Source organism: Hippichthys cyanospilos, chromosome 9 (assembly GCF_059441005.1).
Source record: "Hippichthys cyanospilos isolate Australia breed blue-spotted pipefish chromosome 9, RoL_Hcya_1.0, whole genome shotgun sequence".
Classification (NCBI taxonomy): Eukaryota; Metazoa; Chordata; class Actinopteri; order Syngnathiformes; family Syngnathidae; genus Hippichthys; species Hippichthys cyanospilos.
In genome coordinates, this window is record NC_142377.1 from 12,210,027 (window position 1) to 12,236,802 (window position 26,776).

Genomic DNA, 26,776 nt, shown 5'->3' on the forward strand with positions numbered 1-26,776 from the left:
GGGACGGACGAACGGACGGACAAACGGATGGATGGATGGGTTCTGAAATAATCCAGCCTGGAGGAGATTGGCCGCATCACAAATGAACTTCAGAAGTTTTTCTTGTCTCTTATTTGCAAATTTGCATTCAATGTTGTACTCTTACTGTAATTTAGCAGTTCAACCTTTTAAAACAATTGTCTCTTATGATAGAAGGTGTGTCTGTACTTTTCCATTCATGCATTAATGCATGCAATTTTCTGAACACGTTACTGTAGGACCGGTTCAGATTTATCTTCCAATCTTTTTCGCAAGGCGTCAAACTAAAGGGACTTTTGCATCCCTCGCTGTTATTGTATCCACGGCATGTTTGGTTATTTGTGAGCTGACTTAGGGTTTAACTGTTCTGGCTGCAGTGAGGCCTGCCTGAGGCAGAGGAATTTTAGCTTGTTTGTTTGCAAAAGAAGCTCAAGTTCAAATCCTCATGGCATCTTACTGACAAAGTCATGTGAAATGCAATGGGTGCAAAGCTATTTATGGGGATTATTCTCTCTTTTTTTTTTTTTTTTACACAGCAACAAAACTAACTAAAATATGGTGAATGCATGGCTAAAGCTCACGCTGGTCCACTCAAAGACAACCATAACCGCAATGACGTATCAGTCAACTTCTGACTTAACGGATGCTATCGCGTTTTATTTGGCCAAAAGCATGTGTCCAATAAATACAGTGAGCAGCAAAGATGGTCATATTCCTTGACAAGAAGTATGTGATCCCCTCACGCTATTACTTCTTCAAAGTAGCCTTACCTGCACTTTATATATAAAAAAAAACATTGCAGGGAAATAGAGAGAGAAATCACAGGAGTCGAAACTTTCACTGCTATTCATAGCATTTACCGTGTGCTGATTTTCAACGTTTGTTTTTCAGAACAGGCAATGCATTGTCTTCCTGGTTCAACATTGTAGATGATCCAATGTATCAATTACATGAAAAAAAAAAAAAAAAACAAGCTTGGAATGCAGATAGGCCGGTCAAACACCTGCATGATCCTCTGTGGCAACAGTGCTGTCAAGAAGGTGTTTGTCGAAAAGAAGAGCAATGATCTGGAGTGGAAAGTCGCTTAAAGCCAATGTACGTGTTAATGGTGGCATTAAAGGGGTGCGGTTTGAAATAATTTTTTTTTTATTATCCTAAAAATAACACATAAGAATTTACGCCTTTATTATATGCATTAGTTATTACAGTACATCAGGTGGTGACTGCAGTAAAGTGATGGATTTAAAAAAAACGTGAAGCACTGAAGCCACAAAGTGTAAAATGGCAAGGGAACATATTAAATATTATTGAGAACATTTTGGACTTGACTTTCCCTTTAAGTAACTGGTGGTATTATTATTATTGTTATTTGTACTAGTCTATCTGTTTTCTTTTCAAATCCAATATGTCATCAAAGTTAGGTAATGTATGTCAGTAAGGATGACAGGGCCACACATAACTTCAAGGGAGACAACAAGAGCACATGTGGCTAGCTTCAAAACAAAAACAAGCGGACGTGCGCGCGCACTGCTTTACGTGGGTGGGCGTGCCGTGGAGGACGAGCGCGCGCGCGCCACTCTTCATTCATTGCTGGCCGAGGCAGGCTGCAACTCGAGCTTTCGGAGTGGACGTCCTCTCCTCTTGACTTGTCCATCTCCACGCGTGCAACAAAGCGCTCAACGCGGACTATGAGAGGCTCCTGCCACCCGAGCAACACGCGAGACAGGGCGGGTAAGTTGGAGCTTTTTTTTTCTTCTGTGTCCTAGGCAGGAGTTATTTTATTGAAAGTGTGGTTTTTGGATCGGCAGCTGTGCAGCTTTGGCTAGCTGCAGGCTGAAATAAACAAGTGTGTCACGTAGGCTCGCTTCCGGATGCCGACGAAAGGACAGCTGCGGAAAACACCCACTTCCACCGAATGAAAATAGAACAAAAACGAAGCCCCATGTGATGTCATTTGCTTATTGCGCACTTTGTTGTCAAATGTCGCTAATTGCATGTTTTTTTTTAACCCGAGCTCGCTTGCGAGGAAGGAAGCTGGAGTTGGGGAGAAGCTGCCTCAAAGCTTTTAAATGTCACTCGATGTGATTTTTTTGTTGTAATTTTTACGCGTTCCGTAGTACAATGCTCCGAAATACATTGATGGAATATGGATGAGAGCCCATTTTATTTTGTTACGAAAATGTTCCAAGGCTGTAAAAGTTTTTAGGCTGTGTCAAATAACAAATATCACCCCCCCCCCCCCCCCCCCCTCCCTCATTCGGACATATAGATTCTGCGGAAAAGGTGAGAGTTGCAAAAGCACAACTTGTGCCTGCTTCACCTCGAGCATCTGACAATTCCTGGCTGGAAGTGCGTGAAGGCTAAGAAGGTGTGTTACAGGCGTTGGTTAGTACAGAATGGGGGAAAAATAGGTTAAAATATCGCTTTTCTACTTTTTTTTAAATCATTTCTATGTCGTGATGTTGTGATTTATTTGACAGCAGAGCATGTAACTTTACATTGAACGCTATATCTACCATAAGTGAAATTATTTGCTGGTTTTAAGAAAGTGGCCAGTTTGCCCGTAAGGCGCATGTGCAGACAAATAACAAATTTTAAGGGGTTTAATTGCCACCCCCCCCCAATATTATATATATATATATATATATATATATATATATATATATATATATATATATATATATATATATATATAATTTAATTTCTCAAAATCCTCTCTTCATATGTGTGTGTGTGTTTTAAATAATGTGTTATTGTGTATTTTTAAATACTAAATGTAGGTTTAGGTTCAGGAATTTGGTTTAGCTTTTCAATTTGCAGTTGCGGTTCCAGGCAAATTTGGGGTTGGGTTTTAAGCCAGGATTCCCAGTTTAGGGTGTCAAGCAATGGAATCGGGGTGCCAGCCTTCCTATGTGGAATTTGCATGTAAGAAGATTCCTTATCGTTGTCTGGTTCCTTCCTGCCACAAGCCTTTTATTTTATGTTTATGGTCATCTGATGAGCACATGGCTTCAGATGAGGTAATTTACAAGTGGATTTATGGTGGTGTCGCTTTGAACTACATGACCTAGTTTATCTCCTCAAATATGCTGCGTTCCTCATCTTCTCACTGTTGAAACCGTGTGTTGAAATTAAGCAGTGAGTGTGAACAATGTGTCTAGCAGCCCTATATAATCCAACGAGTCGGTTATAATACAAACAGGCTGTTACTGTATTATGTAATTCATATTGCCTAGAGGGAGTGTTGGAAAGTCGATGCACTCTGCGGTCATGTCAGCATGCAGGAGGCCTGGATCGGCTCCTTGTGCTCAATCCTCATGAAGACGTTGATTTCAAGTATGTGTTGGACAGATGTACTGGCAAGGTGGCACCATGCCACTGTGATGTGTTCATCTTAATCCACTCCTGGTCATGCTAAAATACGGCAGCAGGTGGCGGTAAAGGCATCCAGCCAGTTTTGTCATATGTGCTGCACAGGGAGGGCCTAATGCCGTAACACGATATTCCTACAGTGTGTGCGCCGAGCAACTATCATATTGCTCGTTCCCGCATCTTTATACTCAAATATGCCTTTGTTTTGTGCGTGTTTCGCCGAATAATGCCAATAGATCATCTCTCTCGCTGCCTTCCTCCCTCCCTTTCCTCCCTGGCGGAGTCTGAGCAGGATCTGGGGGAAAGTTCAACCTCTCGTTCTGAATCTCATTATAGGCTTGGGGAGGCGCTGTGTTTGCGCATGCGTCGACGGTGTTGTTATTATTGCAGCTTTTATAATATTGGGCACATGTGGCAGCATTTAATGCCATTTTGATGACTTCTCACCGTGACTCCTGTTTTTCTAATTATGAAACATAAACCGAGTCCTTGTTTTCTTTTAATCATTCTCGAGAAGCTGATCTGGATATTTTTCCCACCCTCTTCACCCATCCGGTTTGCATTGCTGCTACGTAATAATGTGATGATATTTCTGCCACTGGAGTCGTCACGCTTCCTGCATCGCCATCTTGTAAAAGGAAAGGACAACAATGATTGTGTGTGCCGCAGGGGTTGAGTCCCCATCTCAGAATGGACTATTAAAAATCAGTATCACGCCCAGTTTACATCATTTAAACTGAATAGTCACTTCTCACATACTTTATGACATACATTGCAGAGATAAAGCAGTAACAATGAAGCTTTTGCAGCCACTGAAAACCACTCCAAATGCACATTTTGGTTGTGTTTATAACCAAGCACACTGAGGTGGTGAAAGCATGCATCAATACATCAATGATTCCTATATGGCTGTATGTGAAAGTACTTTAGGTTATAAATTGTATAGGTATAGATTTTAGCAGGGTTTTGCAAGTATCAGCAAATTAAATGCTTTTTAGTGCAGTGACAGGAACATATATTGTTTCTTTTCAAATTAAAAACAAATTTATTGGGGCATTAACCAACCAATTCTTAAATATGGAGTTACTTTTAAAAAACATAAAGCTTATTATATATTATCAGTAGAACGGGTCATCCAGTAACCGAAGGGTCAAATGCCGCTCTGTTCGAGTTGTGTCGTTGTGTCCTTGGGCAAGACCGTGTCAGCGCTTTGAGTACTTGAGGTAGGTAGGAAAGCGCTATATAAGTGCAACATCCATGCACATTGTCATTAGTGACCCAATTATTCAGGCTGAAGAGCCAGAAATAAAACAGAACATGTATCACGATCCATCTTCTGGAGTTCATGAATAAAATACCCTTAGAGATAACAATACAAATTGAGTTTCAAAGTTAAATAAATCAGATGTGGATGGTATCACACTCTGTTTTCCATTAAAAACAAATCATTTGCTTTAGATGGGACTTAGCTGAGAAAATGCTTCACAATAAGTGGGAAAACAAGTGTTTTTTATAAAAATTTGTATCCAAACAAATAAACACTCCTTAGCTTCACAGTGAAGAAAAATGTTATAGCGGAGTAGATATGGATCACTGGCTGGTTTCAGTTTGACGATGTCATAACTGAGAGCAAAGCGTTACTGTTTCCCAGTACGCATACCACCAGTTTCAGTCTGACAAGCAGCATTGACGAGTGAAACCATAAATCACTCTCATGAGACAGTTAATTTTAGCCTCTTGTTTGTAAGTAAACATTAACATAATGCATTATCTACGGGGTTATAATGAAACTTTAAAGTCCATGGTGATGAAATTTGGGGTTTAAATATATATGCACATTTGTCCTCCTAACAAATGAGTGCGGTGAACTGTATGTAAAAGTGGTCAAACACCGTCACCTAGTGGCGAATTTTGTCACTACATGTAATTGCGGGAGAAAATGTCACATAGTTGCACTGTGGACGCACTGAAAGTACATAACAATAACAAAGCATTTAAACAATCCCTGCTTAAATTCGCTATAAAAAGACTTCTCTCTTGAAAATGACTAAAAAGTGACTATTTGAAGTGTGTGACTTCATGTTTAAAAATCACGAGTAAACAAAATTGATGCTCTTTTTGTTTTTAATCTGGGGGCGGCGAACTGTCAGGCACGAGTCTGTTGTTGCGCTCCGCCGCGCTCATTGGCTGCCGGGCTTCCGGCCTCTTCTCCGATTGGCCAAGATCGCCTCTTGCACTCGCTGTCCACGTGCTCCGCACGCGAAAGTTGTTTTTCAATGGAATCGTATGTTTTTCTCGTGAGGTCTCTCGCTCACAACTTGTGGCTTTACGGTAACATCGGGTTTTCACCCGGAACTTTGTTTATTGTCATATTATTCAGCCGTCGATTAAATAACACATTATAAGACCACGCACAGCTGTATGAGTTAATATTTTTACGATGGGAAAGTTTTTTAGGCGCCTCTCAATTTTCGTTGCGCGCACTTTTCCGGTGATTACGGTAGCGACAACCTGCTGTTCTTCAGATGACAAGAGACATCCTCCCCCAGCAGCCTCAGTACGCGTAGTCCTCATCCCGAGCTTCTAGTTAGTCACTTCTACTCATCACCAGCTCCAGCTGCAGCATCATCGTCGTGAATGATGTTAGACAACGAGGAATACTTGGTAGATGCAAGCTCGCGGGAGCTCACTCAGAACCCGCTCAGGAAGATCTGGTTGCCGGGCAAAAGCGGCCACATTGCACAGAGACGTGGTAAGAAGCAAGTCGGAAAGATGACTTTTTCTTCAAGTAGTCTAAAGTGTGCGTTTTAGAATCGCATTTTCGTTTGACTCTTTTTTTATTTATTTATTTTGACTTAGATGGTCACGTGGCTTTGGCCTCAAGTAACGGGGCTTTAATTGAATGTGTCCACAACACGGGTGGTTGTTTTCAAAGGCGTTCTTGCCAAGTCCTCTCCCCTCTGGATGGCTCTGTTGCAGGTCCCCCTTTTGTTTTTGCTGAGTCAAGCCCAGCATGTTGTGCTGCTGTTTCAGCTGCAGCTTTCACAGTGCGCTGCTGCATCAGTTATTGGAACGAGTCCACCCTCACATCATTGGTATCTTTTCCTCGTAGAACTTCGGAAGAAGCAATGACGATTCAACTAGGCTAAGGATTAGCGATGTTCAGTCACTTTAATAGTTTGATTTTAAACGGTAAAAAGTTTTTATTTTGTCGAATTTATTTGACAGCTAAATTGTTCCTCATATACAGTTAATATCTTTGAAACACAATTCCCACTGGTGGTCAATTTAAACTGACGTCATATGTACTTAAGGCTTACATAACAACCAATCACTGCACACTATTGGTCATGTGACATTTGCAAGGTGAGCTGTGATTGGTACCTGAGTCTTGAGCACGTTCGTTATTTTAGGCAACATCAAGTGGGAAATGTTTTTCACGGTAATTGCCAATGAAGAACAATGTGTTGTTTAGCTTGTAACTTTTAAAAAGGAGGTTGGAGATTCTCCACATGTATCAGAACGAGACAAACATGCCACATTGTCACGTCCTCTGCCTTGTCAGTAGCCTCACAGTATCCTGTATCACTTTCACATTGGACGTGTGGGGAAATGAAAAATGTATGTGTTTCGACAGTATGCATGACCAACTGCCCCACCCTCATCGTAACGGTCGGCCTTCCGGCGCGAGGCAAGACCTACATCTCCAAGAAGCTAACCCGCTACTTAAACTGGATCGGAGTGCCCACCAAAGGTAGCCGCCGCTTCTTTGGAGAGCGAACTGCAGCAACCACAAACATGAACTTATTCTTATTCTCTGTGTGTGGAACAGAGTTCAATGTGGGCCAGTACCGTAGGGAGTGTGTGAAGATCTACAAATCCTTTGAGTTCTTCAGACCAGATAATGAAGAAGGCTTAAAAATCAGACGGTGAGTTACTTCACGAGTCAAATCAAATATCCCTCTCACCCTCTTAGAATTTGAATGTCTCATTGTTTTCTGATTTACACGTCACCAGATTCCGCATTAGACCCCAAACAACCCATAAATGCCATAAATTTGACAATAGATTACACTGATTGCTTTGTATTGTAGCCATTTGATGATAATTTTGACTTCTCTGGCACTCTTTTATTATTATTATATTATTATTATTATTATTATTATTATTATTATGAAATACTAATGGGACAAAAATCCCAGGCCTGTAACCTAATCAATGGAAGTGGGAAATTTTTACCTCATTTTTCAAGTATCCTAAAATGATAAACAAGTAAGTTTTATTTTTCTTTCGAGAAAAAAATATAAACAAGTAATATATACAATAAGTTTTTTTGTTTGTTTGTTAGTTTTTCGAGAAAATACAATTTGGTAGTGAAAGGGTTAAAAAGACAATGTGGTTGTCACCTACTGCAAATACTGTGGTAATAAAAACAGTGATATTTCAACACATACACTCTGGTCTCCAGCATGTAAGAAATGTATTTGCAAAATGTATATTGCATTCTTGAGCAAAAGTGTAATTCACAAAAAAATAGCAAACAAACGAAGTCATCAAACAAAAGAAACTCACGCATTACAAAAGATACCGCTGGTAATTTTCTTTTGCATTTTCTTTGTGATTGTTGATTTGCCGTTGACTTTTGTAATACGTGTGAAGTTCTCTCCTTGCGATGAACTTTTTGTTTGTTTGACTATTTAATTTTGTGATTTGCACTTCAGAGCCACCGTAGATAACAAATGAGTATGAGATCTGTGAAGTGTGTGCACATGTATGTGTTCCTGCAGTCATTGCGCAATGGCAGCTCTCAATGACGTTCGGCAGTACCTGAGCGTTGAAGGAGGGCAAGTGGCTGTGAGTCCTTTTGTTTATTCAAAACCTCATGCGTGATCATTAGTTTACGTTTCTGCTGGGATTTCAGGTGTTTGACGCCACCAATACGACGAGAGAAAGGCGAGGGGCCATTGTCAAGTTTGCAGAGCAAAACGCTTTCAAGGTAAGTGGGCTGTGAATAGACCCAGAGAGTCCAGAACTGCGCCCTGACATTTTTGTCCTGCACGCAGGTGTTTTTTGTGGAGTCTGTGTGTGAAGACCCAGACGTCATAGCGCAAAACATTGTGGTGAGTTTTCATGATGACCGCGCCGTTCGCATTCAAACAAACCCAACATTGTCAAGCATTTGTGCGTGGTTCTTGCTGCATGGCGGGGACCAAATCTGGGGTTTTACTTTCGTTGTGGGGACATATTGCATCTTTGGGGACAGTTTTGGTGGAGCCCACAACTTCAGACCTCTTTTTGAGAGTCCATAGTTGCTTTTAGGGTACAGTCATCCCTCACTACTTCGCGCCCCCCCCTATCACACAATATTTTACTTTTTTTTTTTTTATTAAAAAAATACTGCTGTATTGCGGAGAGACGCGCTTGTGAAGGTTCCCTGCATGGCAGACAGATGAGTTAACTATTGTCACAGTCACTTCTCAGATGTCGAACTACTGAATTACACATATTTCCCTGAATTTTAAATGATTAAACCTTATAGTGTACAGTAACTGTACTGTTGTCCCTTCCCGTTCCTGGCCTTTTGGCTGCGCTAATATATCCGTGGCTCTCTGTGAAAGTACAGCCAAATAGATGGAAAGGGAAGGGAAAACACTATAGTTACCTTATAAGGTTTAATAATTTAAGATTTAAGTAAATATGTGCACTGCACTAATATTTGTCTTAAGCATGTAAAGTATACATGCGTTTCACATTTAAAAACTCGAGTACACTATACATTCAAGGTTAATAGCGGATATTAACCGCGAATGTCGAGGTTTGAATTGAATTTTGGTTGAGGTTAGGGTTAGGTTTAGGTGCTATAAAATGCATTATGTCAATGGGATGTCCCTCACTATGATTGAAAAAACCCTCTTGTCTGTGTGTGTGTTTGCCGTCGCGCTAGCAAGTAAAGCTCGGCAACCCGGACTATATCCACTGTGACACTCAAGAGGCCATTGAAGACTTTATGAAGAGGATCAAATGTTACGAGTCGTCCTATCAGCCTCTGGATGAGGTTTTGGACAGGTGAATTCAGAAAAACAAAAGTCAAAATCTAAAGAAAAAAAAGACACAATAAAAAATTCAATAGCAATATAAAACACATCCAATGAATAATCCTGTCGTCTTTCAGGGACATGCCCTACATCAAGATCATGGATGTAGGGCGCCGTTACCTGGTAAACCGCGTGCAGGATCACATCCAGAGCCGCATCGTGTACTACCTGATGAACATCCACATCACGCCGCGCTCTATCTACTTAAGTCGGCATGGCGAGAGCGACCTCAATATCAAGGGACGCATCGGAGGCGACTCGGCCTTGTCGGCGCGGGGGAAAGAGGTGCTCTACCCTCAAAGATAAAAAAAAAAAATATATATATATATATATATATATATATATATATATATATATATATATATATATATATATATGTGTGTGTGTGTATATGTGTGTGTGTGTGTATATATGTATATGTATTTATTTTTTATTTTTTGCTAGTATGCTAAATGCCTGAGGAAGTACATCCAGGAGCAGAACATCAAAGATCTGAAAGTATGGACCAGCCAAATGAAGAGAACCATCCAGACAGCCGAGTGTCTGGGAGTCCCGTACGAACAATGGAAATCTCTCAACGAGATCGACGCCGTGAGTGAAGGCGCTCGCCCAAACGTTTTGCACGCACGCTAACTCTCCGTCTCGTCTCGTCTCGCAGGGCGTGTGTGAGGAAATGATGTACGAAGAGATCCAAGAGCATTACCCTCTGGAGTTCGCACTGAGGGACCAGGACAAATATCGCTACCGCTATCCCAAAGGAGAGGTCAGAAGAGTGCCTGCTCGTTTGAAAAAAATTGAAATGACAAAGCAGTGCTGAAGGCTGTGCTGTCTCTGCTTTTCCTCTCAGTCGTACGAAGACCTGGTGCAGCGTCTGGAGCCCGTCATCATGGAGCTGGAGAGGCAGGAAAATGTTCTGGTCATTTGCCACCAGGCCGTGATGCGCTGCCTTCTCGCTTACTTCCTAGACAAAACCGCAGGTAGGACACCCTCACATTTGACCGAAGACGTACACCACATTGGTGTGTCTTGGCTTAGAGGGCAGGGTAACCAATCAGGCGCCCATCAAACTTTTGATGGCTGATATATATATATATATATATATATATATAATATATATTTTTTTTTTATGCCGATGACAGGCCGTATAATACAGTGTCAGTATAATGAAATCATTTTTTAGCACCCTGAAACGTTAATAAAGAGTCATTTCAGTCATTGAGCACCCCTGTAATAAAGCTAGTCTTCTTCCTTCTTAAAAAAAAAATCGTGTCATGCTTGTTTTCCAAAAAGAACACCATAGCTCAATGTGCAAGTGTACTATCTGATTTTACTTAACGGAATGCACTTTGTGTTGATGTTTTGTTGTTCCACAGTGGAGTTGCCTTATCTTAAGTGCCCCTTGCACACAGTGTTGAAACTGACCCCATTGGCTTACGGTAATTGGCTCTCCTCCTCAAAATTTTCAAACGGACGTATAGAAAACGAGTCACGGCGACGAACGTTTGTTTCCCCAGGTTGCAAGGTGGAGTCCATCTATTTAGGCGTGGATGCCGTGAACACACACCGAGAGCGACCGGAGGTACGTAAGCGGATGGCCACAGCCGCTCGGGAATGACTCGGCCCCTCCCCTCACAAGCATTTTTTTACCCAGGAGGATGTCTCGCTGTCCACACGTGCTCTTCCTCCCTTTCCAGTCATGCCTTGATAGTTTATAAACATCTGTCTTGCACTTCAACTTGTACTTCCACCAAGCCAATACACAACATGTAACCTCTTAAGTGATCCATATGACTTTATTGATTGTGTTATTGTCGTCAATGTGAATTTTGCCCGAAAATGTTTCTTCAGTATTAATGTCCATTTGCATTTCTCATTTGTATTTTTTATTGTCATGGAATTATGCAAGCTAATAAATACACACTTTTTATGTTTTATTTCCCTGTCAATGTCCAAAAACTGCGGCTCTTGCAGAATGTGAGCGTGCAGCGTAGCACAGAAGCCGCTCTGAGAACCGTGCCGGCGCACTTCTGACGCCCTCGCTCGCGCTTCCTGTGTGACCTCTCGGCCGCCTCTCGAGAACGTTCGTCATCCAGGACATGAAGACGTTCGACACGAGCGTCCTCTTTTGTACTCCGACGCCATCTGAACAACTTTCCAAATGGACAGCTTGTGTGTGTGTGTGTTTTGTTTTTTTAATGCTGTCAAATACCACACATCTTCACAGACTGTCGAAAGAGCTCACTTTGAAGTGTTGCTGTTTTTATAAAGGTGTGTGATAGAGCAAGAACTCTCCAAACAATCTTTGCGCTTTAGTGGTTTGAACATCACAAGAAAATAAACCCCATCCTTTTGTTGTTCATTTCCATATTTCTGCAAATAGTGGCCAGGTTATTTGGAGTATGACAAATGCCAAGTTCCGCCCCCCAAAATGGAAAAATATGGCACAGATGCACGTGAATAGTCAGAACAATAAGATGATCAATCAGGCACCCAATGTCCAGTGGAGTGGACACAAATGTACAGACTGGGTGAGCATCAGGTATAATAAATGTATTGCACTAAAAAGTTTAATACAACTGTACTTGGGAGTTTTTTTAAGTGGTGGTAGTACAACACTTAAATCACTGTATTATGGTGGCTAGCCGTGTTTTCTGTTACGCATGTTTAAAATGAAGTAATGATGATGTAACTGGTGCTTTGCTCGGACTTTTTCAAGAGCCTTTTGAACATGCAAGGTCTTTGTATAATGTTTCAGATGTGGGCATGGCTATCAGTGATGCATCTGGAAAAAAAATATATATTGGGTAATATATATATATATATATATATATATATATATATATATATATATATATATATATATATATATATATATATATATATATATATATATATATATATATATATATATTGGGTAACGTTTGGTGGTTTTTACGAAGGCTGACTGGTGGACACGCAGACAATTGCAATATTTTCTTTCAGGATGGTTGTTTGCAAATTTCTCGATTGTGAAAAGTAATTTGGGGTAACGAATACACTCAGTTCTGTTGTTTAAAAATGTTCAATTCAACACAGTAGCAGTAGTGTCCATCCCCAATGTCCACACTTAAAATCTTTTTTTTAATTGTTGAGTTTGATGTACGATGTCGTTCTATTGGTTCATGCGCACATCTGCTGTGAAGTGTACTTTGCCTTGCTGCTCTTTTTCTGTAAAAACACTGTTCCTTTTCTTTACCAATGTTAAAATGTCTCAGCTTGGTAGTCATTGACTTCCTATTTATTTCAACTAATCATTGAGCAAGAACCAATACGGTATTAAGTAATCGAAAACGCGACATAATAAAGAAAACACAATTTATAAAAAACACACATACGCAAATAGTTTACGTGTATAAAACCAACTGTATTTCTATCAACGATGTCTCGTTTTCGTCTGGATAATTGCTGTCTGAACGAAATTCGTCTGTCAATTGTAGTCCTGTCAATATGTCGCACATAAAAACGTCATCGAATTTTGGCCAATAAACACGTGCCATAGGACGACGTCATTCTTCGGCGACAAGTTTGCGTGTACAAATTTGGCCAATTACGACGAAACTCGACTGTAATGTTTTATTTTTGTTCGTAGAATTTTATCTGGAAAAAAGGCATATAAAAACTCTACACGGTACAAGCGGGTTTGAATGACAGAAAATATAATTTTCCTATCGTTAACGGACCATCGTGAGCAATTGAGCGGTTTTTGCTGAACAACACTTCAATTACGATGACCGATGATCGAAGCCACACGCTCAATTTAAGACCATTGCACCCCAAATCCATTTCAAAAGCTGGAAACTTGGCAATTAACATAACTTTTGTGATTAATCTAAATTCAGAAGCGGTATTGTAATTCATAGTGTGGTCTTTTACACAAAATTAGTGATAAAAGTGAGCATATCTGGGATAAAAATAAAATAAATAAAAAAACAACTACCAAATACTTAAAGGTGTCCTGAAAACAAATTAGACCTGTTATTTAAAAAAAAAAAAAAAAACTCAACAGTAAATAAATACTGACAATAAAGCTATGGCTGGTCTGGAACCGATCCAAGCTGATTTAAAGCAAGACAACAATTGGACAGTTTTAGTCTTCAGCGAGCCTCATGCTTACTTCACATTAGAAAGCCCGAAATGAAATTGAAACCGTGCACCTCAAAATAATGACACACATGCTTTTCAACTCACAAAAAAAGTCTTATTCATTTCCCCTATCAGCAAGTATATATTTTTTATTTTGGATGATTTCAATCTACAATAGGTTGAACTCTGTAATAAAACATAATGTGCACCAATTGATTGCCTCATGGTCATAACAAAAAGCACAGAACAATAAAATATATATTAAAAAACAACAAACCCAAACACTTTCAGAGAAATCAAATCCAGCCTGTGCTCGTCAACATGGATTAGAAATGTACTAAGAAGCACAGTAAGCACATTTGTACATTATTTATAAGTGTCATTTTGGCTGATGTCTTCCTCTTCTCACACCAACACTCACACGTGGAATGTTTTCTTTCAGAACTGCAAAAAAACAAACATACATTGTGTTAGCTTTGTTGTTATGTTTTCGCCCGATCCTTCTAGCAAATGATGATGGGAAACATCAGAATCTGACATTTTTAAGGAACTCCTCTGCGACGATGCGAGCTCTGGCGTTGACCGACAGTTTCATCTCGCTGATCTCCTTGTCGATCTCCTCCATGAAGTGAATGACAAAGTCCACCAGCTTGTGCTTGTACATCTGCTCCGTGTGGAAGTTGGTGATCAGGAAGCTGATGTCGTAACCCTGAATACAAGTAGCAACGACGCAAAACGAATGTTTCACCTGCGTACCTCCGGGGGTTCATGAAGGCACTTCAGGAATACTTGAGACTTTAAGAGGGTTTCTGCAGATCTCAGCAAATCTACTTCAATGCTTTTCAAGGTCATGGACAGGAGCAATTCATTTTTCTTTTCAAATTAAGAGCAAATTAAGTGGAACATTAAGCTTTTTTTTCCTGTTAATTTTTTTAAACCTGATTTTGTGGGATGTGGCTAAATGGGTGATCTTGAGAACTGCTGTGGAGCAATAACACTGGAGTGTCTGATTTGAATAAGGAGAAAAGTGAGCTGCTCTCTCTTACCTCCACTGGTTTCCTCCTCAGGATGAAGAAGTTCTCAGCCCTCATCATCATGAAGCGCATGAATTTGTGGCACAGGATTTTCTCGATCTCGTCGGCCTGGCGAAAACGACGCACACCGTTTTGTTATCGCGGATGGGGACGAGGACGACGACCTGCCTCACCTGCTTGACGGCGATGCTGACTCTGACTGAGTTGATGGAGCCCTCAATGAGAACTTTTTCCTTGTCGTTGCGACTGATGATGACAGGTTGGAGGAGAAGTTCTTTGCTACTCCTGATGACGGACGTGAGATGGACAGAGCTCTTAAATATTCATGGCATTTCCCCGACAGACGGCGAGAGCAACTGTACCCACCTTACTTCAACCTCGGGCTTGTTGTGTCTCTCCACCACCTGAGAGGAGAAGTTCTCCAGGCACAGGGCGGCCTGCAGGGTGGCTCGCACCGCATTCAGGTAGGGCCGCAAGGTGGCCGTCTGTGGGACATTGCATATATGAGAGTAATAGTATAATTGAATGGAATTTTGCTCAGCAGGGATGGTACGTGATAGCCAAGCTCAATATCTGCACCCATACTGGAGAGACCAAATGAAAGACCAATCAAATCAGCTGTGACAATATTTTGGTTTTTCACTTGAGAAAAACGATATCAGATTTGTGGCAGTTTGTAAACTCAGCAAAGAAAACAGAAGTTATATACCACAGCTAATAGGAGCTATATGCATTTTGTTTCGTTTTTGTGACTAAGTTTTGCAAAAATCTTTTCTCGTTTTTATGGACTCAATCTTGTGAGACATCTTGTCTCAGATTTGTGTCTTATCCCATCCCTGGCTCTTAGCATAATAGGTTTGAGAACCACTGTTTTAAAAGGTTTACAATTAGCATAACGTCAGTGTACTCAAGTTAGCCCATCGAGGGCGTTAACATTAATCAAGTACACATTCCATCTGTGGCGTTATACTGAACATCGTTTTGTATTTTTGCATCTTCTTTTTCTGCACATACTGTGATTACCGTTTAAATTATTAAGTCTTATAAGTGATGTTAGCACCACTTAGTAAACATGTTTCCAAATGCTGAAATGTTACAAGTCAGTGCTCTTCACGAAGGAAGCCCAAGTGACAGCTGGCTGCATCAGCAGCTGTTAGCGTTAGCTTGCTAACATTCCACTTTGTGATCACAGTCGATTTTCTTTATCATTCAGTCGTTGCTTCGAAGTATGATAATTGACTATGGATTAAATGCGAGTTGAATAGATAATCTACTGAAGAACCGATTAGCTAAAATTAGCAATTTTAGCTAACTAGCATGTTTGAATGAGAGAAGTAGCTACATGTTGCCCAACGCGTTATCGCAAATGACGCGTATATCGAGGGCGAATGACATGTTTAGAGAACGGAGAAAAGCGAAAAGTCATCCGGGAAAGCAAATGTAGAGTGGAGCTCACCATTTTGATGTGTCAGGAAAAGCAGTTTCAAGGCGGAAGTAGCCGGACTTTGATCAAACGATTTCCGCGTGGGCACCGGAAGTCGTCAAAGCGAGGAAAGGAGCAGGAAATAGCCTGCGGGACGTGGTAACGGGCCAGACGAACGTTACGACATACGTCGAACTAAACTGCATGAGAAACCGTAGATGGTACTTCGTGGTTTTTATTGAGATTTTATCATTTGTAAAAAGGAAAAAAACGGCCACGTGTAGCAACCCGTCTTTCCACGCCCCCCAAAATATTCAGTACAGTACGTTTTAATAGTAAGGCTTTTTCTTTTTAACTCAAGTATGTAATAGGACAGGCGTCTCGGTTGCGCAGTGGTTTAAACGTCCACCTCACAGTTCAAATCCACCTCACTCTGGCCTTCCTGTGTGGAGTTTGCATGTTCTCCCCAAGCCCGTGTGGACTCACTCCTGATAATCAGGCTTCCTCCCACACTGCAAAAATTTTGATGACAGGAGTATTGGATATATCAAATTGTCCTTAGGTGTGAATGGTTGTTCATCTCTTGTGTCCTGGCGCTTGCCTGGGAAACCAGTTCAGGGTGTTCCCCGCTTAGTGTCTAGGCGACACCAATACTGCGCTCCTTGTGAGGATAAATGGGTTGAAAAAAGTTGACGTAATGACTTTTTTTAAGAATAAGGGTTAAAAAAAAAAACCAATCCTCATTTTAAGGGGAAAAAGCTATTCTTTGTGGGGCGACCATGTATAGTACGCCAATTTAAAACAGTACATTAAGACCTTTATGAACAAATATGTACTAATGTTTACAAAAAAAAGGCGTCCTTCCCCTCCATCACCCTCAAAAAATACCTAGTAAGTAGTTTTGTAACCCAACGATGTAATAAGAAGACTTATGATGGTTTGTATTAAAAATAAAACATTTGTTTTGAGGGGAAAAATGACTATGTACGTACAGTACAGTGTATCATTTTTTGAAACAACCATGACTTTTACTAAGGCTTTTTTCTTGGAAAAAAATGTGTAAGGCACTTTTTTTTTTAGTACAGTTCACCAAATAAAGACTTCTGAAAATGACCTTGATCAGTAATGTTTTAAAAAAAAAATGCCCCTATCCCACTGAGCAGCAATCATTGCAACAGGCAAAGACATTTTGAACATGTTCAAGAGCAGTACAGGTGATAGCGACCATGAATGAACCTTGATGAGATCAAGATTTGCAAACTAGCAAATGTTTCCTCCCAGACAGATAGGGGCTTACGGCATTTTTTTGAACAATGTATAGTAAAGCAGATAAATAAATAGGGTATGGTACATATATATTCAAGAGTTTTATTTGATGTTCAAATTCCCATTGACAACAATATTGGCATTGCAGTGATTTTGTTTCTACAAGGAGAAGGAATAATACCACATTAGAAAGATGGATAATTTGTTGACACGGACGTTTCCATCCATTATTAGCCTTTGACTTGTCTACACACCCTAACACAAAATCCATTAAAAGTATGAAGTACTTGGCCAACCTGAGCAACAAGCAAATAAGTGACAAGCGTGACGTGTGGGTAATGCACATTTGCATTTGGTAGCATTGAAAGATGAACAAAAAGACCAGTCAACGATGCGGTCTAATGACTCCATTATTTGCAGAAGTGAGAAGCAGTTAAAAGTCTATACTGGAGGAGGCCATACAATCAAAGTGTTCATTGGGGGGGGATTCTAACAGGGAAAAGTGTCAAGAAATATTTATTACCCTCAACGGAAAGGCATGTATTTACTGGCAGATGTTGTCCAAAACCAGTCATCCCACTACATGTAGAACATTTAAAGGCAAGAAAGTGCAAAACAAACAAAAAGGTTTCAGATTGGCTTGCAATATAACATCCGCCAAATCAAATATATCTGTAATTTATATATTTATATATATTTCTATGTTTACATATAGTTCAAGACAATTACTTTTGACAGGCAACGGAAAGAGAACGGAAAGAGCTAATAGGTTTCTTGGGATGCTGAGCTTAGCCAACATCACACATTACTAAGCATCAACCAGTCCAGTTATGTTCCCGATCGGTTTCAACATGGTGCCGTCAGCCGGTCCAACAAGTTGATAGCTCGCTGTGGAGTGCCAGTGTGTGAGTTGGGGGGGCTGTTCTCCTCTTTCGTGATCTTCGGACGCCAAGTTCATTCTTCGTTTGGGCTGAGGTGAGAGGGCGAGGGAGCTGGACTATCCGTGAGCGGCTTCTTATTGCGCGAGGAGGGTGAAATGAAGGTGGAAGACTTGCAGGGAAAGTGTGTTCCCTGGGAGCGAGGTGCAGGTGACCGATCCGTCCAAAGCCATGAGAGGAGATGTTCCAGGTCGTCCCTCAGCAGCAGCCGCCTCCTCCTGGCGGCTTCGGTCTGTCGTTCCGATCCAGTTTTATGGGCTCCGGGAAGTCGTTGTACGGCTCCACCTCGGCCTCCTACGAGAGCGACATTAAGTCAGAGAAAAGACATCTCACGTTTATCCTCTTGCTTGTGTATGAAATCGGTGTTCTTCAATGTAATGAAGTGAAACATGTAGCACTTGAGTATTTTGATTTTCACATTTACTTCCTACAATAGAAAACAGTACATTCTACTTATTGTCACAATACAGTATTTTTTTTCAAGGGCTGCGCCGATAGCGCACATTCAAGAGGGTTAATACGGCTTGCATAAAAGCACAAATATCAAAAGGTTTCCCTTGGCCTCTTCTGGCCACCATGTTGCTCCGCCCCGACACTTATACTTTCCATCCAGGCACTTGGAAGAGTCGTGCGTATATACCTTACAGTAAACATGAATGACAAGGACTGATTAGCCGTCCTTAAATTATATTATCTGAAAAATGGACGATGAAATTTTGTGCTCTACCGCTGAAACCATGCCGGAAAGCGCCGCGAATACCGCGCTACGCAGCGCTGCTACAGACCTGCTTGAGTGCGTTGCGTGCAATAGTCTGGAAAGCCTGCTCTACGTTGATTGCTTCTTTGGCGCTGGTCTCAAAGTAGGGAATGTTGTTCTTACTCTGGCACCAAGCCTGAGCCCTTTTGGTCGTTACCTGCAAGGCCGGGGGAGAAAAAAAAAAAGAAAAAAAAAAAGACATTCACGCGAGGGGCTGACATTTGCGTGGCAAAAACACAGCAAGAATGAGATAAGTTACCTGTCTGTTCTCCAAATCGATCTTATTGCCGAGCACCACAAAGGGGAAGTTCTCGGGGTCTCGAGGGCTAGCCTGGATCAGGAACTCATCCCTCCAGCTGTCCAGGGTTTTGAAGGTGTTTGGGGCGGTCACGTCAAAAACGAGGACGCAGCAGTCTGCTCCGCGGTAGAACGCCACACCCAATGACTGGAACCTCTCCTGGCCTGCCGTGTCCCAAATCTGGGGAGTCCAAATGGACACCGACAATTTAATTAAGCGTTCGTCTGACGTCTGCGTGTTTCAGTGATGGGATCACACTGTTGACAGAAATGAATGAGATGTGTGGCAGTCACGAACCTGCATGGTAACGAGTCGGTCATCCACCATCACCTCCTTGGTCAGAAAGTCCGCGCCAATTGTAGCTTTGTACTGGTTACTGAACTTTTTGTTCACATACTGGTTCATGAGGGACGTCTTTCCAACGCTGGTGGGGAACAACAGACAGCACATGATGCTTACTTATTTGCAGGCTCTGACTAACAGTTGCCAAATGGCAACGACATGACTGTCAGGCCAGCTGAAATTCAACTAATGGTGACCATGTAAAAAAAAAAAAAAAAAAAAAAAAAAAAGCATCAATTGTATCAATGTATCAATTAGACGTATTACTATTTTCAATACACGTGCAATGCTTGATGGGAACGTTGCTGGCAGCAGCGCATCTGAGCTGAGCTGTACTGCATTGTTGAGGTGCAGATGCTTATGTGGCCAGATTATAGCTTGTGCTCATCGTCGCGATAAAATGCGCAGCGTTAGCCTTAGCATCTAGCTCTGTTGAGTGCTGATCATGGCAGATGCGCCTTGGATTTCCCCAAATAGATTCACGATGGGCAGGTGTCCGTAATAAATGGTGCAATAACCAATCAACAATTAATCTATTATTAAATTAACAACTATTTTAGATAATAAATTAGCCAGCTATCTTGTCTAATATAAAATGGTTAAAATGATTGACCTTTCTGCTTGTCAACAGTAAACATTATTCAATTTGCGTGGTCCTCCATGAAAGCAGACTGGTCATTTTTGTTGAGCACAATTAATATTAACTATTAGTTGGGAAAACAAGGACAAATGTTTTTTTGCTTATTTTCTGACATGTTAAGGAGCATAATAGTAACCGGATCCTAATTATTTTCTGGGGTTGTGCATTTTCAGAAAGAAAAAAAAAAAGTATATGATTTGTATCTGATTCATCGATTGACAAAACAATGAACAGACAGACTGATTGATAATTATCTACAGAATAATAAAAAAAATTGAAGTGAATAAAATAACATTTCTTATATTCGTAAAGATATTGTAAATATATTGTTTAAAGAAAAAAAAAAAAGTTGGGTGCCCAGAAGGCATTGTAAGGCTCAACGGATTTCATTAATTGAGTTCAAAGACCTTGTCAATGTGTTTGTGTCACGGGTCGTTGAATGTGCATCATATCTAACAGACCTCTGCTTGATTTATGTTCCAATGTTTGTTTTTTATTTTTTAAACAAACTTGAGAATTTAGGCTGTGTTTAAAGTAGTAACATCCCAGTCAATTCCTTGCACTACCACCTTGCATTGCTTGTAAAAATTAAGATCTACTTTCTTGAGAATGATAACGCCACAGAATTAACTTATGATTTACAATTAAGAACACAAAGTTATGATATAGATTTAAGTGTAACGATGACAGCAGGAGCACAGATAAGGAATGTAAAGGTAAAAATGTAAAACAATCCACAAATAGCCATTTGGCTGATTAACTTTGGGCAATATTTGAAGGGCAATAATCGGCCGATTCAGCTGGACCCTACTCAAAACATCTTATGTCAGAACTGTTGTAAGCACCCCCTGTATTCACTGTCGCTAAATCTGTAAGGAATGCAAAACAACAACTAAAAGAATCAAATAAAAGTGCAACTTACCCCGAATCTCCCAGGATGATGACTTTCAAAAGAACTTTCTTCCTGGAGGTCATGCTTCAAAGCAGCTATAAAAAAAACAAACAGAAAGGTTTGCCATGCGCTCTCTGAAGAAAACTTAAAAGAAAAGTTGTGAGCCACTTGATATATTTGGACCAATCAACTGTGAAAAGCTGTCATGTGCTTAAAACGCCATTGGACAAATCACGAGGAAAACATCACTCCTCTTCTACAATACAGATCACACTTGACTACAACTACGTTTTCATGTAACACATGAACACATGTAACACAACACATATTCTGTTGATGTAAACTACAACACAAAGGATTGCGGCGGCGCAATCAAAACTAACAGAATTTTTTAGTCCTGTGTAAGAAACGAGTTGGGCAAGCTGCACATTCACTTCTTTTTATTCCCTTGAAATACTGACAGTACAGAGTGAAGCATTCATTTAGAAGCAGAAATATCTTTAATCCCCCATTTAGATTGCTTCATTCACCTCACATTCCTTGCTAGGAGTTAATCTTTAGTTCTACGTCAGTTTATTGACTTAGCTTTTTCTAGAGGAAACCAGCAAGCAGTACAAATATCTGAATAAGGATTTCAGGGAAAGAAACAAACACAATGCTGTCTATGCTACTATTCCTATCTTGAAAGTTATCTCTGCACAAATATGCTGCATAGATAGAACTGCGGCTTTCACAAATGCACTTTGCCGCTGTCCACTGCCAGACATCAGCAAGTACAGAGGCTTCAACAGCATTTCAAACAATGAAAAACTAAAGTCTTTACTTTTTAACATCAAACTACTCTAAGTCACTTGGTGAGATGCTGTAATTTTAACATTTTTTTTCCAAGTGAAAAAGACTGTATGCCATTCAAACTGGGAGGGAAAAAACATGTTGGGATTGTGCATTCAAATGCTTGCAAACGTTGTAATAAAATAAATGTTTAAAAAAATTCAAGTATCTTTTTGGGATTTCTTTCTAGGACAACACAATCAAAAAAGTGTCATAAGAAACTATTATTGTTGGTAGAAAGGTTACATTAACAATTTGCTATGAGTAGTTGATCTTAAACATGTTAAGCTTTAATAAACTACTACTTAATGGCAAAGAAATGTCATTCGTATATTTACTGGTATAATGTTAAGAGACGCCTAAAAGTTAAAAGTTAAATATTGTTATCTATCTACGAGTGCTGCTCCAATCGGTTTGTTAGAAAATCTGTTTACTTCTACACTGAATACCATCAGCCTAGTGGTGATTGAATTAGTAAGTCAGATCACTTATATTTCAAGGGAACACAAACATTTTAACAACAGCCTATAACCTGACTTTTATTTGATCCACCGGTATTAAAAACGGCTCAAACAAAAGCTAAAACTCTATCCAGACGGTACAGCAATTATTTATACAGTTCATTGATAAAGTCATCAGGAGTAAGAAAAAAAAAAAGCAATCCTGCATGCCTTCCAGTAGTTATCAAGATAATTTGGTTTGTTTTTTATGGTTCCTCTTTCATTCTACCCCAAAAATCCTCAATGATCTTCATGTATATTGCCTGGGCTGGTCAGTCCTGGAGCATCTTGATCTTCTGAAACTTGGAAGTTGGATGTATGCGTAGAGCACCCTCTTGCTGCAAAATTTAGAGGTATTACTCTCTCACATCCCCATACTGGATGTAAACCCAGACCATGATTTCAAAATGAACGGTTGTCTGGGTGACTCTTGGATCTATGCAGGCTCCAGTATGTCTCTGATGGCTGTGACATGATTCATCCAAACATTCTTCAGGGAAATCCACCCTTTGCCAAGTGCCACATGATTTTTTTAATTACCTTTTGTTTAGCGCTGATTTCGGGGCACTGATTTGAACATGGTGGCCATTTCAAGCCATACCTTTATCTGATCGACAAAGGGATTGAGGTGACCAAGCCTGGTGGAGCTTGCAAGGTCCGCCAGATTTAGGCCTGTTCTCTTAAAATGTTTTCCTATTGTTTGTGCTTCATGCTAAGACACACTGAAGGTGTCAACCACATCAGCAGTCAATATAAGTCAAACTATATTTGATGGGAAGGTCTGGTGTGCTGGTGTTCTTTATACACAAACACCATCCATTCACCCATAGACATCTATAGACATTCTCCCTGGCTTGCTGGTGCCTATCCCAGCTGTCTACGAGCAGGAGGCGGGGACACCCTGAACAGGCTGTCAGCGTATTGCAGGGCACACGTCCGTTTGGGACGAACAACCATGTGCGCACCTAATCACATCTAGGCACAATTTAGATTGTCCAATACACCTACCATTCATGTTTTTGAAGTGTGGGAGAAAGCCGAGGTGCCTGGAGAGAACCCACGTGGGCATGGGGAGAGTACGCAAACTCCAAACAGGGAAGAGGAGCAAGCCTCAAATTGATTTTGGAACTCTGAACTGTGAGGCGGACGTGCTAGCCACTCTTCCACTGTGCCGCCCACACCATTTGATTGATCAATTATTTATCACAGATGAAGATGTAGTTAAGGATGGGGTGCATCACATGACAAGGCGACAGGACTTTTGTCTTTGCAAAAACAGATTCAGCTGGCTTCACCAAGCTAGAAATGTTAGAATGTTTTCAGCAGTTATGCTGGCCACAAAAACAGCTCAAAAGCCGTTGGTATTTGAATTAGAAATATATTTGAGCAAAACTTAAATTCATCTTGTGCCCAAGCAAGCAACCAACCCTAAACATAGGAACTGTAAGACAAAATGCATGGAGAGCAGGCGGCAAATATCTGATGAATGTTGACAACCATGTCGGTAACTGGGTTAAATATTTCAATCTGCTTTGTAGCTTGAGCACAAGTGTTGACTGTGTAATGTCTGCCAGCATGTGATCTTCAAGCCACAAAATAATCATTATGCATTGTGAGAATTAATCATGGCAAATGACAAAAAAGCTTCTGATCAAGAATTGAGCAGTCAAGTCCAGTAGCATGTCAATACTACATACGAGCTTTTCAAATAAAGACCGTCTACTATGACAGGGATGCCTCTTTGCATCCAAAACATGATCGTTGCCAGGTGTTGCCCTTCAAATTGGCACTTTAATGTGTAAGCTACTTGGGAAGGCAGCGTGTATCGACGTGAACTTTTGAGCCACAGCTGAGTAGAAATTTGACACGCAACTGCGCGCTCACACATAAATAAACAAGTTTTCCTGACAACAGAATCACGCACGATTTATTTGAATTTAAATACGTTGAAACATTCCAATAAATGCGCTGACAAGCATTCATAAATTGATGTAATTTGTATTTTTTTCTAACCCGAATCTCTCATATTCTTTAAAACACATTTAAGAATCTTCGATTTGGTCTTGCCGTCTTGATCAAGTGGGGCCCAAAGCGGGCCCTGTTTTTCAAAACCAGCTCTCCTTTTGCGGTAATTCCAACGGCGTAAACAAAACTCTCTTCACGGAACATTTTCACAATCGTAAAATGACCACACTTACTTTTCGTTATACACACAGAATTCGTCTTCTTGCCGGCTGGGATGTTATGGCTAACGAGCTAGCTATTGTTGGTCGCTGAGTGCTAACGAGGCGGTACGTTGGCTAGCTCGCCGACACCGAAATCTTAGCCTAACTCGAGGTCGTTCTTGTGTCAGGATTAGCTATTTTTGGCAAGGAAAAGAAAAAAATGTATCATAAACAAAATCGGCAGTGAATTGTCACCTGGCAAATTTGGCACTTTGTCAAAAGGCTAGCAGACCAGCGAACTAAGTAACCCTGTGCTCCCCTCTTGGCTCTTCTCTTCCTCTTTCACTTCCTTCTACGAAACCCCGCCCACACCGATGTCACTACCAGTGACGTCGTGCCACCGCTTGTTGGTATCTCGGTAGACAGTCAATCAGTCAGTCAGACAAACAGACAGTCAGTCAGACAGACAGACAGACAGACAGACAGACAGACAGATAATCATAGCATATGCAAAAAATTCTTGTTCACGTGCATCATTTACAATTCTGTTTTCAATCAAGTAAAAACCAAAACAGGTCAGAATTCCACAAGGGGGGCGGAGCATGGCGATAAAAATGAAACGATTGTGCCTTCTGTACCAAAATCACAATGTCTTATGTTTGGATAATGATCGGGTCTAGTATAGTCCAATTTCTTTTACATTTTTTCCGCAGAACAGCATTTCCTGACTGCACGTGGTGTTTGCGTTCTACTTGTGTACACTCTAAACGTGTAAAAGTGCAGTAATTTACATCCCAATTATGTGACACTTCCACTTGTTGCAAAACCGCATGCGTGTTAGGCTGAGGGTCGTTTCGGTTTTTAAAGGTAGCAAATTTTGGATTTTAAATCAATGTGTTCAGAGAATGGAATGATAAATCATTGAAATGGTTTGTTCTGATTTAATGAAAAACAGATGCCAACACACACCACTTGAGGGCAGTGTCCACTCGCATTGACTAACATAACGCCACTATAATGCTTCTCCGAGTTACTTATGCCCTTTGCAACTAATTTTCACAATAACAGTTGTTTAAAAAAAATTCTCATTTCGTACAGGGGTCATCCATGAAATTTATAGTGAGTGACCATTTTAAAAGGACTATTCCAGTGATGTCAATCTATAGGCAAAATGGTCTCACAATGTGCCTAAACATAAACACGTAGCCTACTGTACGTGGAGAATAGATCCTAAAATAAACTGATTTTCTTGTTTCTACTGATGGATTTCATGGAATACGAGGTAACAGTAAATCTCAAAAATTAGAACGGACACTTTCAATGAAAATGATCTATTCATGTCTTAATTGAATACAAAACGACTGAATTAAGTGACATGAATACGACATATATTTCTGTGAGGTCAGCCATCATGCTGGTCAAGTGAGAGGGCCTTGTCCAGCTCCTCATTGATGAATGACTTGATTTAAAATGAGACTAGATACTGCAGATGTGTTAAGGACTCTTTTTGTGTAATTTATTTTAACATATTAATGTTAAAATTTGTTAAAATAATCTTAAACTATTAATCATTTTCTCCACCTGATCGGCAGTGTGTCATTACTGGTTGTGGACCTTGCCATCGCAGGCGTTTGACACTTGCAGAACTCTTCTGAATGGCTCTACTTTGGTGGTTTTGAAGAAATTCCTGAGTTCCCTCACCTATTCAAGGTCATTATGGCATCCTCGGAACTCGGAACAAACAATGTTTGTAAAGAAAACACTGTGACACAAAAGAAGGTGAGTTAGAAAGATAGCACACAAGACTAGGCTAAGAGAGTCACATTCTTCGAGCATTTTCTGAATTTTCAACCCTATAGATGGACATGACTAAATAGAATAGAATAGAATAGAATAGAATAGGACATGTTCTTAGTGACCCCGCTAGTTCTAAACACATAAGTCTAAATGACAGCAGCCACTTTTTAAAAATTTGTCGTTGTAAATTAATCTTTTCATCTGCCACAAAAAACAATGTATCTATATTAAAAAAAATAAATTGAACATTCTAAATATGAAATTTAAATAGTAAAACATTTTAAAT

General features: G+C 40.4%; 3 protein-coding genes across 6 annotated transcripts; 1 reads left to right on the plus strand and 2 right to left on the minus strand.

Annotated features, from left to right (window-relative positions):
- The first annotated feature begins 1,584 nt into the window (after window positions 1-1,584).
- pfkfb4b (6-phosphofructo-2-kinase/fructose-2,6-biphosphatase 4b) lies at window positions 1,585-11,848 on the plus strand. Of its 3 annotated transcripts, none has more exons than XM_088423834.1 (14): window positions 1,585-1,749; window positions 7,028-7,144; window positions 7,223-7,319; window positions 8,178-8,244; window positions 8,312-8,386; window positions 8,454-8,510; window positions 9,335-9,456; window positions 9,563-9,770; window positions 9,930-10,076; window positions 10,144-10,248; window positions 10,333-10,462; window positions 10,859-10,921; window positions 11,000-11,064; window positions 11,457-11,848. In XM_088423834.1, exons 1-14 carry the CDS (start codon window positions 1,707-1,709, stop codon window positions 11,514-11,516), a joined length of 1,356 nt encoding a protein of 451 aa, XP_088279960.1. In that variant the 5' UTR covers window positions 1,585-1,706; the 3' UTR covers window positions 11,517-11,848. The 3 variants fall into 3 exon arrangements, with proteins under 3 accessions (XP_088279960.1, XP_088279959.1, XP_088279958.1); XM_088423833.1 differs by lacking the exons at window positions 1,585-1,749; window positions 11,457-11,848 and adding exons at window positions 5,675-6,142; window positions 11,137-11,450; XM_088423832.1 differs by lacking the exon at window positions 1,585-1,749 and adding an exon at window positions 5,677-6,142.
- Window positions 11,849-13,738: 1,890 nt separating this feature from the next.
- Window positions 13,739-16,240, minus strand: arpc4 (actin related protein 2/3 complex, subunit 4). The gene is made up of 6 exons (XM_088424374.1): window positions 16,098-16,240; window positions 15,008-15,126; window positions 14,815-14,926; window positions 14,654-14,749; window positions 14,146-14,316; window positions 13,739-14,051 (listed from the first exon to the last, which is right to left on the minus strand). The coding sequence occupies exons 1-6, from the start codon at window positions 16,098-16,100 to the stop codon at window positions 14,046-14,048; spliced, it is 507 nt and encodes a 168-aa protein (XP_088280500.1). The 5' UTR covers window positions 16,101-16,240; the 3' UTR covers window positions 13,739-14,045.
- Window positions 16,241-17,418: 1,178 nt separating this feature from the next.
- Window positions 17,419-25,048, minus strand: LOC148418884 (ras-related protein rab7-like). 2 transcript variants are annotated; one of them, XM_088424040.1, is made up of 6 exons: window positions 24,727-25,048; window positions 21,228-21,292; window positions 19,621-19,747; window positions 19,285-19,503; window positions 19,054-19,182; window positions 17,419-18,562 (listed from the first exon to the last, which is right to left on the minus strand). In XM_088424040.1, the coding sequence occupies exons 2-6, from the start codon at window positions 21,278-21,280 to the stop codon at window positions 18,467-18,469; spliced, it is 624 nt and encodes a 207-aa protein (XP_088280166.1). In that variant the 5' UTR covers window positions 21,281-21,292; window positions 24,727-25,048; the 3' UTR covers window positions 17,419-18,466. The 2 variants fall into 2 exon arrangements, with proteins under 2 accessions (XP_088280166.1, XP_088280167.1); XM_088424041.1 differs by having other exon boundaries at window positions 24,949-25,037.
- Between the last annotated feature and the right edge of the window lie 1,728 nt (window positions 25,049-26,776).